Here is a 15,113-nt window from a genome sequence, read left to right on the forward strand (position 1 = left end):
CAGCCTTTCTTCTCGTCCAGTTGAGACTCAGGTTGAGGTAGCAGATCAGTAATGCTTGATTAACATTGTTCAGAAACATCTGGCTCTAGCAGTGATTTTTCAGGCTGAAACCAATCCAGAGGATCCCTTTAAGAAAGGCCTGGGGTCAGTACCAAAGCACAGAGTGGATTTGCCCTAACTTCCATACCAATGATCCCTTTAAGAGACCCTGGGGTCAGAACCACATAGCTGAGTGGAACGGTCCTAACTTCCATACCAGGGATCCCTTTAAGAGAGGCCTGGGGTCAAAACCAAAGCACTGGATGGATTTGCACTGACTTCCATACCATGGAAGATGTGCCTATGGGATGGAGAATGTATGATGGGGATATGGACAGGGAGGGGGGGATTAATTTCTGTCATATGCTCTCTGCTCTTTTCAGGGGGGCAGACAATGGCTGGGAGCTTATGTTCCCCAAGATGCTAGATTTCTCCCACCATGTCAGTGTCTGATGAGGTGTTGTCAAGTGGGAAAACTTGCTCATAGCAACCAATCACAGCTCAGCTACTTTTAACCAGCTCATGTGAAATGAGAGATGCTTAGTGATTGGTTGTAAGGAAAACTGTTGCTCATAGCAACCAATCACAGCTCAGCTTCTTTTGAACAGCTCTGGTAAAATGAAATATGCTTTGTGATTAGTTGGTGATACACACATACATACATTTAGTTATATATATAGATGGATATAGATAATCGGCTTTGTTTGGTGTGATTTGCATATGTGTGAAAATAGCCTTTCATTTTGTTCAGTTAATACACATAGACCAGGGTTTGATATGTGGCAATAATATTGAGTGACATGTTATTACTTGTACAGATGAATGAAGAAATGCTCTGCCAGGAATTTGGGAGGTTTGGACCTTTGGCTAGTGTTAAAATCATGTGGCCTCGAACAGATGAGGAAAGAGCACGAGAAAGGAACTGTGGGTTTGTTGCTTTCATAAACAGACGAGATGCTGAAAGAGCGCTGAAAAACCTGAACGGTAACTGTCCTTGTGTACTGGTAACTAGCCATTAAAAAAGTGTTTTTTACTTTGATTTCCAAATAGTTAACCAAAATAATACTTTATTGGCTATCCCGAAAATAATGATTACTTATGGCGGAGGGAAACAAACTGCTGAGCCCCAGTCGATTGCCAAGACAGGGCATGCTCGACCTCCGCTCCTTCCATTCTCTATGTGACGAAAGAATGTAGCTTTGTCGGCCGAACATATGCCATTGTCCTAGTTATTTCAGCTGATTTTTAAATATATATTTGTATTTTTCTTTTTTCACCACAGGAAAAATGGTTATGTCATTTGAAATGAAGCTAGGATGGGGAAAAGCGGTTCCAATCCCTCCACACCCAATATATATTCCCCCGTCTATGATGGAGCACACCCTTCCACCCCCTCCATCGGGTTTGCCTTTTAACGCTCAGCCTAGAGAACGCCTCAAGAATCCTACAGCTCCCATGTTGCCACCACCGAAAAATAAGGAGGATTTTGAGAAGGTAATTGGATTAGCAGAGTTTGCTTCACAATCAAAGGTGTTATGTTCCTAGTTTAAGCACATAAAATCTCACATAGCCCTTCAGCTCAGCTGATCATCCATATACACATGTCACCTTGTAGAGCTCACAGGTTAGTACATCTCCTATCATAGCTGGGCGCCCCCTGCTTTTACAAATGTAGTTCCTCCTATATAATTATATTTGGGATTTGTAGCCTGGATAATGCATTGTCCCATGGTAATATTGTTTAATCCCTTGTAGAAGAGAGCTGTGAATTCTGATATATAAAGGCTTGTTAGTGGAAATGTTATTAGTGTTTGGACACATACAGGGCTTGGTTAAAAAATTTAGTTTATATATAATTATACTTTTGGTTTTGCGTTACTTCATAATTTCATGTAAGTTATATTTTCATGCGTCAGAGTTGTTGCAGAAATTACTGTTACCGTTTATCTGAATGGGTAGTGACATAATTCATTTAAAGGGAATGTGTCACCAAGTTTTTTCCTTCACCTCATTGGGGGACCCAGGACCATGGGTTTATGCTACCGCCTCTAGGAGGCTGACACTAAGTAGACACACAAAGATTGTCTCCTCCTCTACAGTATAAACCACACACACTGGCTCCAGCCGAACCAGTTCAAGCTTAGTGTCAGTAGGAGGCACATGTTTTCTGATCTTCAGACCACATCTATAGCTTTATTTTATTTTTACCTTTTTTTTATCTTCAACATCTTTGATAGATTACAGGGGGCGACGGATCCCTTAAGGGCGCCTACAACAGGCGGTAACGTGATGTGTCGCCTCCATGTACCCCTTCTGTATAGTTTCCTACGGCATGCCTGAGATTTTTTTTTAGGGGCGACTAGTCCCTTCAGGGCACCGCTCTCCCCACACCTACAACAGATGGGAACATGGAGTGTCACCTCCATGTGCCCACCTCTGCATCCAGGCTTGTACAGCTGGACCAACAACCTTGTCCCATCTGGGGGATTAACCCCTTGGATGTCCAGAGGCTCTTACGTTGTCTATGCGGCCCCCACTGATCGCCATTGACTGAACGATGGCGATGTAAGGCGGGTGGACGGTTCCTCTCCACCTCTCTGTCAGAGATGGTGGATTGAGGGTTCCATGCACCGTCCAAGCTGCAGCTTACAGTCATGGCCAAAAGTTTTGAGAATGACACAAATATTATATTTTCACATGATCTGCTGCCCTCTGGTTTTTATGTGTGTTTGTCAGATGTTTTTTATCACATACAGAAATATAATTGCAATCATATTATGAGTAACAAAAGGTTATATTGACAGTTAGAATGAGTTAATGCAGCAAGTCAATATTTGCAGTGTTGACCCTTCTTCTTCAGGACCTCAGCAATTCTCCCTGGCATGCTCTCAATCAACTTCTGGATCAAATCCTGACTGATAGCAGTCCATTCTTGCAAAATCAATGCTTTTATTTTGTCTGAATTTGAAGGTTTTTGTTTGTCCACCCGTCTCTTGATGATTGACCACAAGTTCTCAATGGGATTAAGATCTGGGGAGTTTCCAGGCCATGGTCCCAAAATCTCTATGTTTTGTTCCCTGAGCCATTTAGTTATCACCTTTGCTTTATGGCAAGGTGCTCCATCATGTTGAAAAAGGCATTGTTGATCGCCAAACTGCTCTTGGACGGTTGGGAGAAGTTGCTCTTGGAGGACATTCTGGTACCATTCTTTATTCATGGCTGTGTTTTTAGGCAAGACTGAGAGAAAGCCCATTCCCTTGGCTGAGAAGCAACCCTACACATGAATGGTTTCAGGATGCTTGACAGTTGGCATGACACAAGACTGGTGGTAGCGCTCACCTGGTCTTCTCCGAATAAGCCGTTTTCCAGATGTCCCAAACAATCGAAAAGGGGATTCATCAGAGAAAATGACTTTACCCCAGACCTCAGCAGTCCACTCCCTGTACCTCTTGCAGAATATCAGTCTGTCCATGATGTTTTTTCTGGAGAGAAGTGGCTTCTTTGCTGCCCTCCTTGAGACCAGGCCTTGCTCCAAGAGTCTCCGCCTCACGGTGCGTGCAGATGCACTCACACCTGCCTGCTGCCATTCCTGAGCATGCTCTGCACTGCTGGTAGCCCGATCCGCAGCTGAAACACTTTTAAGAGACGGTCCTGGCGCTTGCTGGTCTTTCTTGGGCGCCCTGGAGCCTTTTTGGCAACAAGGGAACCTCTCTCCTTGAAGTTCTTGATGATGCGATAGATTGTTGACTGAGGTGCAATCTTTCTAGCTGCGATACTCTTCCCTGTTAGGCCATTTTTGTGCAGTGCAATGATGACTGCACGTGTTTCTTTAGTGATAACCATGGTTAACAGAAGAGAAACAATGATGCCAAGCACCAGCCTCCTTTTAAAGTGTCCAGTGGTGTCATTCTTACTTAATCATGACAGATTGATCTCCGGCCCTGTCCTCATCAAAACCCACACCTGTGTTAATGAACCTCCCACTCCCGTCTCCAAGACTTTACACGTGCCGCGCCAATTCTTTGGAATGCACATCCCAGGTCAATACGATTAGTCCCCAATCCCCACAATTTTAAGCGTGTCCTGAAAACACATTTATTCAGACTGGCCTATCGCCTCAACACATTAACCTAACCTATCCCTGTGTGGCAGAGCCAAAAGTTTTACCATAACCAGGTTCCCAGCATCATGTTCCCACATGCTTTATGCATCCATTAGCCCTCTGTGTCTGTACTGTTACACACTTAACATTATGGCTGGTCCATACAATCAGGGCAACTGTTACCACCCACCTTTCGTGTCTACCTCTTTCCTCATAGACTGCAAGCTTGCGAGCAGGGCCCTCACTCCTCTTGGTATTTGTTATAATCTACTGTATGTGATTATTGTTATGCTGTAATGTCTATTGTCTGTACAAATCCCCTCTGAAATGTAAAGTGCTGCGGAATATGTCGGCGCTATAAAAATAAAATTTATTATTATTATTAATGGAGCAATCACTGAAACGATGTTAGCTGGTCCTTTTAAGGCAGGGCTGCAATGATGTTGAAATGTGTTTTGGGTGATAAAGTTAATTTTCTAGGCAAATATTGACTTTGCAATTAATTGCTGTTAAGCTGATCACTCTTTATAACATTCTGGAGTATATGGAAATTGCCATTAGAAAAAATGAAGCAGTAGACTTTGTAAAAATTAATATTTGTGTCATTCTCAAAACTTTTGGCCATGACTGTACCTGTACAGCAGGATCGCTTCCACAGTCCAGGTCTTGCGCTGTGGCGGTTTCCATACAGGGATGCACACCATTGGTAAGTGTGGGCCTGGGACGTGGGGACTCGCTGCTTCTAGTACGGGAAGTGTGACAGCACCGGCGGAGGGCTCCTGCAACAGCCCATGCAGCGCTATCAGCCATCCTCTCTCCCCTGGGCGCGTTCAGTCGGCGTACAAATTTAGGCCCTGGCTTGGGTCTATTCCATGTTGCAGACTGAAGCTCCTCCCCTTTTCTATGACTTTGCGGCTGATCACCGCCCATTTGGGTTGCAGCAGTGCCAGCTCCTCCCCCCTTACTGGCGCGTTTCGCACACTGCGAGATTACCCCTTCCTGTTCTTGGCGGTCATATTTCCCCGCCGGCTGCACTTCGGATGTAGGGACGCTAGCTCCGCCCTCTTCCTGGCGCACCTCGCATACGGCAAGACTTCTGGCAATTCTCGGCTCCTCGCCGGCCGCATATCCACATGTGCAACCTCGTCATATACGTTGTCACTCCGTCGGTCCCGGACACAGCGGACTCTTCAACAAGCCGGCTTCCTACTCGTACAGCCTGCCTGTACCTCACCCCACATGACCAGGGTAAGACTCTGGGCTGTGCTATATACAAATCATTAGCCCTTCTCTGCATTATAGTCACTTGGCCTTAAATAACACTATGCTTCCTATTGGAGCATAGCAGCAGAATTCAGGGACCTTCTGATGTACACCATGCCACTCTCTAAAACATCCAAAAAGGCTAAAAAAACACATACTGTGTTTTTCACCTCTTTTACCACCTGCCAGTCTGCGTTACCACGGGGAGAGAGTATGCCACTCTGCAAGGCCTGTGACCCCGATTGTGCTCAGGAGCCCTCCGCCACCACCAAACCCAGTGTACCTTGTCCCCCTGAGTGGGCTTTGTCACTGTCGCAGTCCATCGCTTCTCTGACTAAAGCAATTGAAACCCTCCCAAGATCCCTCTACGGGTCGGGGAATTTACCTGCCTGTCTTAGGAAGTTCCTCTACCTCACAGGAACTGTCGGCCAGCAGGGGCCGTTCTCAGTCAAAAACGCCACAGGCATCTAGGAAACAGATCCATAGCATGTCTCCCAGGCCCTCTCGTGCCTCGACATCCTTGAGCTCCGTTTCCCGCTCCCCCTCACTCGAGGTTTGTAGTAACCAGGACTCTTGAGTCCGATACCAATATGCCGCTTGATTTAGATTCTACGGATTATCAGGTGACGGTGGATAGTCCCATTGAGGTAGTCAACCACATTTTGAAGATTGACGAGGACTCTAAAGCCCCCGTTACACATAGCGATATCGCTAGCAATATCGCTGTGACGTAGCAGCAATATTGCTAGCGATATCGTTATGTCTGATACTTACCTCCGACCGGCTCCCCCGCTGCTCATCGCTGGTCGCGCGAGAACGTCCTGGATCATTTCTCGTTGTCAGCTTCCTGCTGGGCTTCCTATGGCACCCACGAGCAACGCGTCGACGTGGGCGGGAGGACGTCAGGATCGCCGCGTCTGACAGGTAAGTAACGACCCCTGCTATGTCGCTGGTGAGATCTGCCTGTGTGGCAGCTCACTAGCGACCACTTAGCGATGCACCAGCGATCCATATCGTTGGCGGGATCGCTGGTGCATCGCTAAGTGTAACGGTACCCTAATTCTTTCCTGGTTCGTGCTGTGTCCTTCAAGACGACCAAACGCTCTCATAGGGTTTTTTCCAACCATCCCTAATTTTAAGAAATAATTTGCCGGCATAGGGAGCGACCGGACAAACGTTTCACAGGTCAGAAGCCACTTGAAGCGAGAGATCCATTTTCATCGGATCTATGGAAGGAGTGGGCCGTATCTCCCCCAGTTGATCCACCGGTATCATGCCTGTCCACCAAAACTCTCCTATCCTTACCAGATGGTTCTTCCATTAAAGACCCCATGGACCGTCAGAGAATCTTGCCCGTTCAGTTTTTGAATCTTGCTCTCTCCCTCTTTGACCGCAACGTGGGTAGCTATAGCGATAGTCTCTTGGGCAGATGCCCTGACCAGAACCATCCAGGATAGTGACCTTCCTCCGGAGGTAGCGGATCTGGCAAATCAGATAGAATCATAGAATCGTAGAGTTGGAAGGGACCTCCTGGGCCATCTGGTCCAACCCCCTGCTCAAAGCAGGATTCGCTAAATCATCCCAGTCAGATGTCCAGCCTCTGTTTGAAGACTTCCATTGAAGGAGAACTCACCACTTCTCGTGGCAGCCTGTTCCACTCATTGATCACTCTAACTGTCAAAAAGTTTTTTCTAATATCTAATCTGTGTCTCCTCCCATTCAGTTTCATCCCATTGCTTCTAGTCTTTCCTTGTGCAAATGAGAATAAAGTTGATCCTTCTACAATGTGACAGCCCTTTAGATATTTGTAGACAGCTATTAAGTCTCCTCTCAGTCTTCTCTTTTGCAAACTAAACATTCCCAAATCCTGCAACCTTTCCTCATAAGACAGGGTTTGTAGACCGGTCACCATTCTGGTCGCTCTTTTCTGAACTTGCTCCAGTTTGTTGATGTCTTTTTTAAAATGTGGTGCCCAAAACTGGACACAATATTCCAGATGAGGTCTGACCAAAGAGGAGTAGAGGGAAATAATGACTTCACGTGATCTAGACTGTATGCTTCTGTTAATACATCCTAGAATTGCATTTGCCTTTTTTGCTGCTGCATCACACTGTTGACTCATATTCAGTCCGTGATCTATTAGTATATCCAAGTCTTTTTCACATGTGCTGTCACTTAGCCCTATTCCTCCCATTCTGTATATGCTTTTTTCATTTTTATTGCCCAGATGTAGTACTTTGCATTTCTCCCTGTTAAAAACCATTCTGTTAGTTGCTGCCCACTTCTCCAGTTTATTTATATCTTTTGGAATCCTCTCTCTCTCTTCTCTAGTATTAGCTATCCCTTCCAGCTTTGTGTCATCAGCAAATTTAATCAGTTTACCCTCAATTCCTTCATCTAAATCGTTGATAAAGATGTTGAACAATACAGGGCCCAGGACAGAGCCCTGTGGTACCCCACTTGAGACATTCTTCCAACTGGATATGCAGCCATTTACGACCACTCTTTGGGTCCGATCACTAAGCCAGTTATGAATCCACCTAACAGTTGCCTTGTCCATTCCATACTTAGTCATTTTTTCAATAAGGATTGTATGAGAGACTTTGTCAAATGCTTTGCTGAAGTCAAGATATACTATATCTACAGCATTTCCTTGATCCACCCAATCAGTGATTCCATCATAGAAGGAAATTAAGTTAGTCTGACATGACTTATTAGTTACAAACCCATGCTGACTCTGTTTAATCACTTCATTCTTATCCAGGTATTGACATACATGTTGTTTAATAATTTGTTCAAAGATCTTTCCTGGTATAGAAGTCAGACTCACCGGCCTATAGTTGCCTGGGTCCACCTTCTTCCCCTTTTTGAAGATAGGAACAACATTTGCTCTTCTCCAGTCTTCTGGCACTTCTCCTGTTCTCCAAGAATTTTCAAAGATTATGGAGAGGGGTTCAAAAATTTCTTCTGCTATCTCCTTCAGTACTCTGGGGTGTAATTCATCTGGACCTGGAGACTTGAATTCATTTAGGTTAGCTAAGTGTTTCCTCACTATCTTTCTGTTTATAGATATCCTGGATTCTTCTATTCCCTTAATAGGACAGTGAAGAACAGTTGATGTTACATTTCCTTTCTGAGAGAAAACAGATGCAAAATAGGAATTTAAAAGTTCAGCCTTCTCAACATCCTGTCTTACCATTTCATCATTTTCATCCTGTAAAAATCCTATAGCATCTTTGACTTTTCTTTTACTTTTGACATATCCCCAAAATCCTTTATTATTGTTTTTGACATCTCTTGCAAGCCTAAATTCATTTTCAGCTTTAGATAATCTGATTTGTGTCCTGCAGGTTCTGCAGACAGCATTATATTCTTCCTTAGATATGCCTCCCTCTTTCCATTTTATAAACATTTATTTCTTCCTTTTTAGCATGTGCTTAAGTTCTGTGTTCATCCATCCTGGTTTCCTTAAATGCTTCCTATTCTTCCCTCTTTTCGGAATTGTTAACAACTGTGCTTTGAGAATTTCATTTTTCAAGATTTCCCATCCTTCCTGGACATTTTTGTCTTTAAGGATATCCAGCCATTGGATCCCTCCAATTCTCTTTCTGAATCCCTTAAAATCTGCCTTTCTGAAATCTAACCTTGCCGTCTGAGTCTTCACAGGTCTTCCACCTCTAGTTATCCAAAATTCTAAATTAGCATGGTCGCTACCTCCTAGGGTCCCAGCCACTTTTACCTCCTCTACCATTTCCTCCCTGTTTATAAGGATTAGATCCAAGGTAGCAGTTCCCCTTGTTTTCTCCCCTACCTTTTGGAAGATAAAGTTAATAGCAAGAGAGGATAAGAATTTCCTTGACCTGTTAGTTTTGCCTGAGAGAGATTCCCAACAAATGTCTGGATAGTTGAAATCTCCCATGACAACTATGTCATATTTTTTGGAGAACTTGGCCATTTGATGCATAAAGAGATCATCCATGTCTTCAGCTTGCACAGGCGGCCTGTAGTAAATGCCTACAATGGTGTCCTTTCCATTGTTCTGTCCTTGTATTCTTACCCAAACAGTTTCCACAGAACTCCCAGTCTCTGAAGCTTCAATCTCTGTGCAGATATACGCGTTTCTAACATACAATGCGACACCTCCTCCTCGTTTATCAAGTCTGTTTCTTGCAAATAAGTTGTATCCTTCTAGTCTTGTATTTCAATCATGTGTATTTTCCCACCAAGTTTCAGTGATTCCAATGACATCATATTTCTTTTCCTGTGTTAGTAGTTCCAATTCTCCTTGTTTGTTGCCCATGCTTTGTGCATTAGTATAGAAGCATTTTAGTTTGTGATAGGTTTCTCTTTCTCCAATATTTTTATTAATTAGATTCTTTTGTCTTTGTTCTTCCTTTCCACTTCTAATAGCAGAGTTCTCAATAGCATTTGTCAGGTGTATGGCTTTTTCTGGTCTTTTGCTTCCCTTCCCATGTTGTTCTAGTTTAAAGCTCTCCTTACAAGTGTAGCAAGGCGACTTCCAAATACATGCTTTCCAGTCTTCGTAAGGTGCACCCCATGTCTAGCAAGTAGTCCATCGTATAAGTAATTCACTCCGTGATCCAGAAATCCAAATCTTTGCTGACGGCACCATCGACGTAGCCAGTTGTTCACCTGCAGAATCTTATTCCACCTCCTTGTTCCATGGCCATCCACTGGGAGGATGGAAGAGAAGACCACCTGCGCTCCCAGTTCTTTCACTTTCTTGCCTAAGTCTTCAAAGTCTCTGCAGATGGTTTCGAGGTTGTTTCTTGCTGTGTCATTTGTCCCCACATGTAGCACGAATGGGTAGTCATCTGTAGGTCTGAAGAGTCCTGATATCCTGTCAGACACATCTTTAATTTTTGCACCTGGAAGACAGCACATTTCTCTTGAAGTTATATCCGGTCTGCAGATAGCGGCCTCTGTTCCTCTCAACAGGGAATCCCCCATGACCACCACTCTCTGTTTCTTCACAACATTTTTCTTTCTCCATCCAGGAGGACTCTGAAGGCGTACAAGGTTGCTGTTTGTTGGCAAAGTCTTATCCTGATGTATTTCTTCATCGTTTTCCTGCGTGAGAGCCTGGTACTAGTTCCTGAGCAGTATGGTACTGGTTCCTTAGCCGGGGACCATTTGGTAAATGCTTCCCTGGACTCCGCTAACTGTGCCGCTCCTGCAGTCGCAAATGCCATCTCCATTAGACGAGCATTGTAGCTCAGGGAATGGTGACCGGACTCGACCTCTAAAAAAAAATTCCTAACATCTCTGCCTTACCAGAGCGGTCATTTATTTGGAGAGAAACTGGATCAGCTTATCTCAGACGCTATAGGGGAAAAAGTAAATTCCTCCTGCAGAAGAGAACTAGACGACCATTTAGTGGGCAACAGCAGACGCTTTTTCCGATCCTTTCGCAGCATTCTCTTTTGGTACAATACAGCTACGTCTTCCGGCTCTGTACGCTCTTCCCGTGGAGACAGGGTCCCCCAGGTTTCATTTTAGTCCAACCAGTCGTGGAAGAACCGCCCCAAACAATCCAGATCTAAGGGAGCCAGGTCCCATAGATTCTTGTTTCAATGACTCGTGGCATTAACCGGTTAACACCAGCAGAGTAGGCAGCCGTCTACTCCTATTTCGTCATACATGGCTCTCTGTCGTTCATGACCAATGGGTCAGGAACCTGGTGTCTTCTGGTTACAAAATAGAATTTTTTTCCCACCCTCCAGCACGTTTTTCCCCCTCTTGTCCCCCCAAAACAGAGACACAGGCTCGGTCCTTATACCGAGCCATCGATTCGCTATGCCAAAACGGAGTCATTATTCCATTCCCGAAAAATGAGAGGTTTCAGGGGTTCTACTTGAACCTGTTCGTGGTTCCAAAGAAGGACGGGACAGTGCGACCCATTCTGGACTTGAAGTGCCTAAACACGTTTGTCAAGATCCGGCACTTCATGATGAAGTCCCTCCGTTCTGTCATCTCTTTAATGAAAAAGGGGGCGTTCGTAGCATCCATTGACATCCAGGATGCTTACCTGCATATTCCGATTTATTTTTTTTTTCCCCTTCATCAAAGGTTCCTGTGCTTCGACGAGGAACATTTCCAATTTGAGGCTTTGCCCTTCGGCCTCGCCACTGCTCCAAGAGTGATCACGAAGGTCATGGCGGCCGTCATGTCCATTCTGCACTCTCGGGGTTTGGTGGTTTTGCCATACCTAGATGACCTCCTTGTCAAGGGCCCGTCATTTCAAGCATGCGCGGAGTGCGTTTGTATTGCTTTGGACATGCTTTATCGCCTGGGCTAGCTGATAAACTTAGACAAATCTTCCCCTGTCCCAGCTCAGCAAATTTCCTTCTTGAAAATGACCCTGGACACCTCCCAAGGGTTGTTGATTTTTCCCTCGATACAAGGTCCTAGCCCTTCAACAGGGAGCCTGGGCACTTCGTCGCTCACGACCTCACTCCATCCGGTTCGGCATGGGGGTCCTGGGCAAGATGGTAGCAGCAATGGAAGTGGTTCCTTTCGCCCAGTTACTCCTTTGGCCTCTACAGCATGCGCTTCTAGCAGCCTGGGACAGGAACCCATTCTCTCTCGACCGGCTGTACTGCTTGTCTCCGCGGGTCAAGCTGGCGCTCAAGTGGTGGACATTGCGATTGTCCCTCACCCAGGGGAGATCTTTCCTTCCGGTCCAAAGGCTGTTAGTCACCACTGATGTCAATCTTCTGGGCTGGGGGGCTGTCTTTTGACATCACACTGCCCAGGGACGCTGGTCTCCTCAGGAGGAGCTTCTCCCGATCACCATTCTGGAAATCCGTGCAATTCGATTGACCCTGAGACGGTTCCATCATCTCCTAGCGGGTCACCCCATCCAAATACAATTGGACAATGCCACAGTTGTGGCATATATCAACCATCAGGGGGACAACCTAAGCAGGGCGGCAATGTGCGAGGTGAAGCACTTTCTCTGTTGGGCCGAGAGGAACCAGTATATCATCTCAGCTGTTCACATCCCAGGTGTGGGAAAACTGGGCGGAAGACTTCCTCTGCCGCTAGGGTCTCGCTTCGGGGAGTGGTCACTGCATCCGGAGATCTTCCAGCAGGTTTATCATCGCTAGGGGACTCCGGACGTCGATCTGATGGCATCAAGACTAAGCGCCAAGGTGCCCAAGTTCATAGCTCGGTCTCGGGATCCAAAGGCCATCGGGGTGGATGCGCTGGTCCTTCTTTGGCATCAGTTCCGTCTTTCGTATGTGTTTCCCCCCCCCCCCCCCCCCCCCCCCCCCGCTCCCATTGCTCCCAAGGGTCGTCAGGCAGGAAGATCAAGACGGTAGGAATCCTAGTCGCCCCGGACTGGCTGCGCCAGACGTGGTACGCGAAGTTGGTGCAGGTCGTCACCGACGTTCCCTGGTGACTACCAGATGGACCAGATTTGCTCTCTCAGGGCCCGATTTTACCACCAAAACTCGGGCCCTGTGTTTTAACGACATGGCCGTTGAATCCTGGGTCCTAACCCAAGCTAGGTTCTCCCAAGAAGTGGTCTCCACCATGATTAACGCTCGGAAAACTGCTACCGTGCGCATCTATCTCCGTACCTGGAAATCATTTTTCGCATGGTGCAGGGTCCGTGGCCGTTCTCCTCGTTTTCTCCATTCCGGCCATTCTGGAATTTCTTCAGGCTGGTCTGGACTCAGGCCTAGCGCTTTGTTCCCTCAAAGGTCCGATTTCTGCCTTATCTGTCTTGTTCCAGTGCAGGATCGCTTCCAAACTGCAGGTGAAGACTTTCATTTTGGGGGTCTCCCATTTGGTACCCCCTTGTAGAATGCCCTTGGATGCCTGGGATCTTAACCTGGTCCTAGATGTTCTACCTGGGCCTTCTTTCGAACTGCTGCATGATGTCTCGCTCACCTGCCTTTCTTGTTGCCGTGACGTCAATCAGGCTGGTATCAGAGTTGGCCGCCCTGTCCTCTCAAGCTCCTTTTCTAATTTTTCACCAGGACAAGTTAGTTTTTAGGCAGTCTTCATCTTTCTTGCCCAAGGTGGTCTCTTCCTTCCACCGTAATGAGGACATTGTCATGCCCCATTTTGCCTGTCTCTAATACACTGTTTTAAGAGGGCTCTTCACACTCTAAATCTGGTCAAGGCTCTCAGAAGGTACGTCTCAAGGACTGCACCCTTCCGTAAGACGGACGCCTTTTGTTCTTCCTGGGGGTCACAGGAAGGGACTCGCTGCTTCTAAGTCCACAATAGATACCACAGGGAGGCTATTAATAATAAAGCTCATCCATTAAAGCAATATATAAACCAAAGAAAAAAAATGGAGCCAGGAGCAAAAAAATAAAATATCAAATTTTTATTGTTATACTCAATAGAATAAATACAATTTTGAGAAAGATTAGTGTAAAAATTACAAAATAAGGGAATCCGCGACACCCAGTTACCACACACAGGTTTAGGTAATGGTACAAATTGCAGTATCTAAACAAAGGCATATAACTGACAAAAAAACACAGCTCTCCCTATGTTATTCCTTAAATACAAAGGCACACAATATCCTCAGTGTTTACATAAAGAGCATAGTGCATAAAAATGGTCCCAAAAAGAGGACTGGGCCAAGTACCGTATATACTCAAGTATAAGCCCCCCCCCCCCCCCCTAATTTTGCCACAAAAACTGGGAAAACTTATTGACTCGAGTATAAGCCTAGGGTGGGAAATGCTCCATAGATTATTCCCCCATATGTTGACCCCATAAGAAGCTCCTTAGATTATTCCCCCATATGCTGACCCCATAAGAAGCTCCTTAGATTATTCCCCCATATGCTGACCCCATAAGAAGCTCCTTAGGTTATTCCCCCATATGCTGACCCCATAAGAAGCTCTTTAGATTATTCCCCCATATGCTGACCCCATAAGAAGCTCCTTAGATTATTCCCCCATATGCTGACCCCATAAGAAGCTCCTTAGATTATTCCCCCATATGCTGTCCCCATAAGAAGCTCCTTAGATTATTTCCCCATATGCTGACCCCATAAGAAGCTCCTTAGATTATTCCCCCATGTGCTGCTGCTGCTGCTGCTGCATGTAAAAATAAAAATGATACTCACCTCTGTCGCTGGGTGTCAGATACTCACCTGTCCTGCGTCCATGGCTGCTCACCGCTATCTGCCACGTCATCGGTCAGTGACGTTCAGACTGCAGGGGGCGCGGCGCTCACTAATCACGTCACCACGCGCATATTCATGAGTTTTAATGAGCGGTACCACGTGACCGCTGAAGGCAGGAAGAGAGAGCGCGGAGAAGCTGGGGGCTCAAGAGACAGCATCAGGACGGGTAAGTATGACCTGACACCACCGCCCCCCCTCCCCCTCCGACCCCCTGGTGTATATGACTTGAATATAAGCCGAGAGGGGGACTTTCAGCCCAAAAAAATGGGCTGAAAATCTCGGCTTATATTTGAGTATATACGGTATATAAAGAGGAATATATAATCAAACGTTAATTACTGCCAGTATCTAAAGGAGATAAAAAGTATCTGCCAGGGTGAGAGGGGTATATATAATGAGAATAATCCTCAAGTAAAAACCTAATAATCACAGGCAAGAAGGCTGTCAGCCAGTGTAAAACGCAATAGATACTGAGAGGAATAGAGCCAGGGATAGATGAATGCCAGAGTGTCAATAATATAAGAGCAAATA

General features: G+C 45.8%; 1 protein-coding gene across 5 annotated transcripts in view; it reads left to right on the plus strand.

Moving 5' to 3' along the window:
- Positions 1 to 15,113, plus strand: part of U2SURP (U2 snRNP associated SURP domain containing) — a 159,427-nt gene that overhangs the window by 91,758 nt on the left and 52,556 nt on the right. For 4 of the 5 annotated variants that reach the window (XM_073579109.1, XM_073579110.1, XM_073579107.1 and 1 more), the window contains exons 9-10: positions 858 to 1,023; positions 1,322 to 1,533. In XM_073579109.1, coding sequence (XP_073435210.1) covers positions 858 to 1,023; positions 1,322 to 1,533 — 378 coding nt within the window. Of the gene's footprint in view, positions 1 to 857; positions 1,024 to 1,321; positions 1,534 to 15,113 lie in introns of those variants that run through there. The other variant, XM_073579111.1, reaches the window with a different exon arrangement.

Source organism: Dendrobates tinctorius, unplaced genomic scaffold (genome assembly GCF_039654945.1).
Source record: "Dendrobates tinctorius isolate UK_male_01 unplaced genomic scaffold, ASM3965494v1 ptg000060l, whole genome shotgun sequence".
Lineage (NCBI taxonomy): Eukaryota > Metazoa > Chordata > Amphibia > Anura > Dendrobatidae > Dendrobates > Dendrobates tinctorius.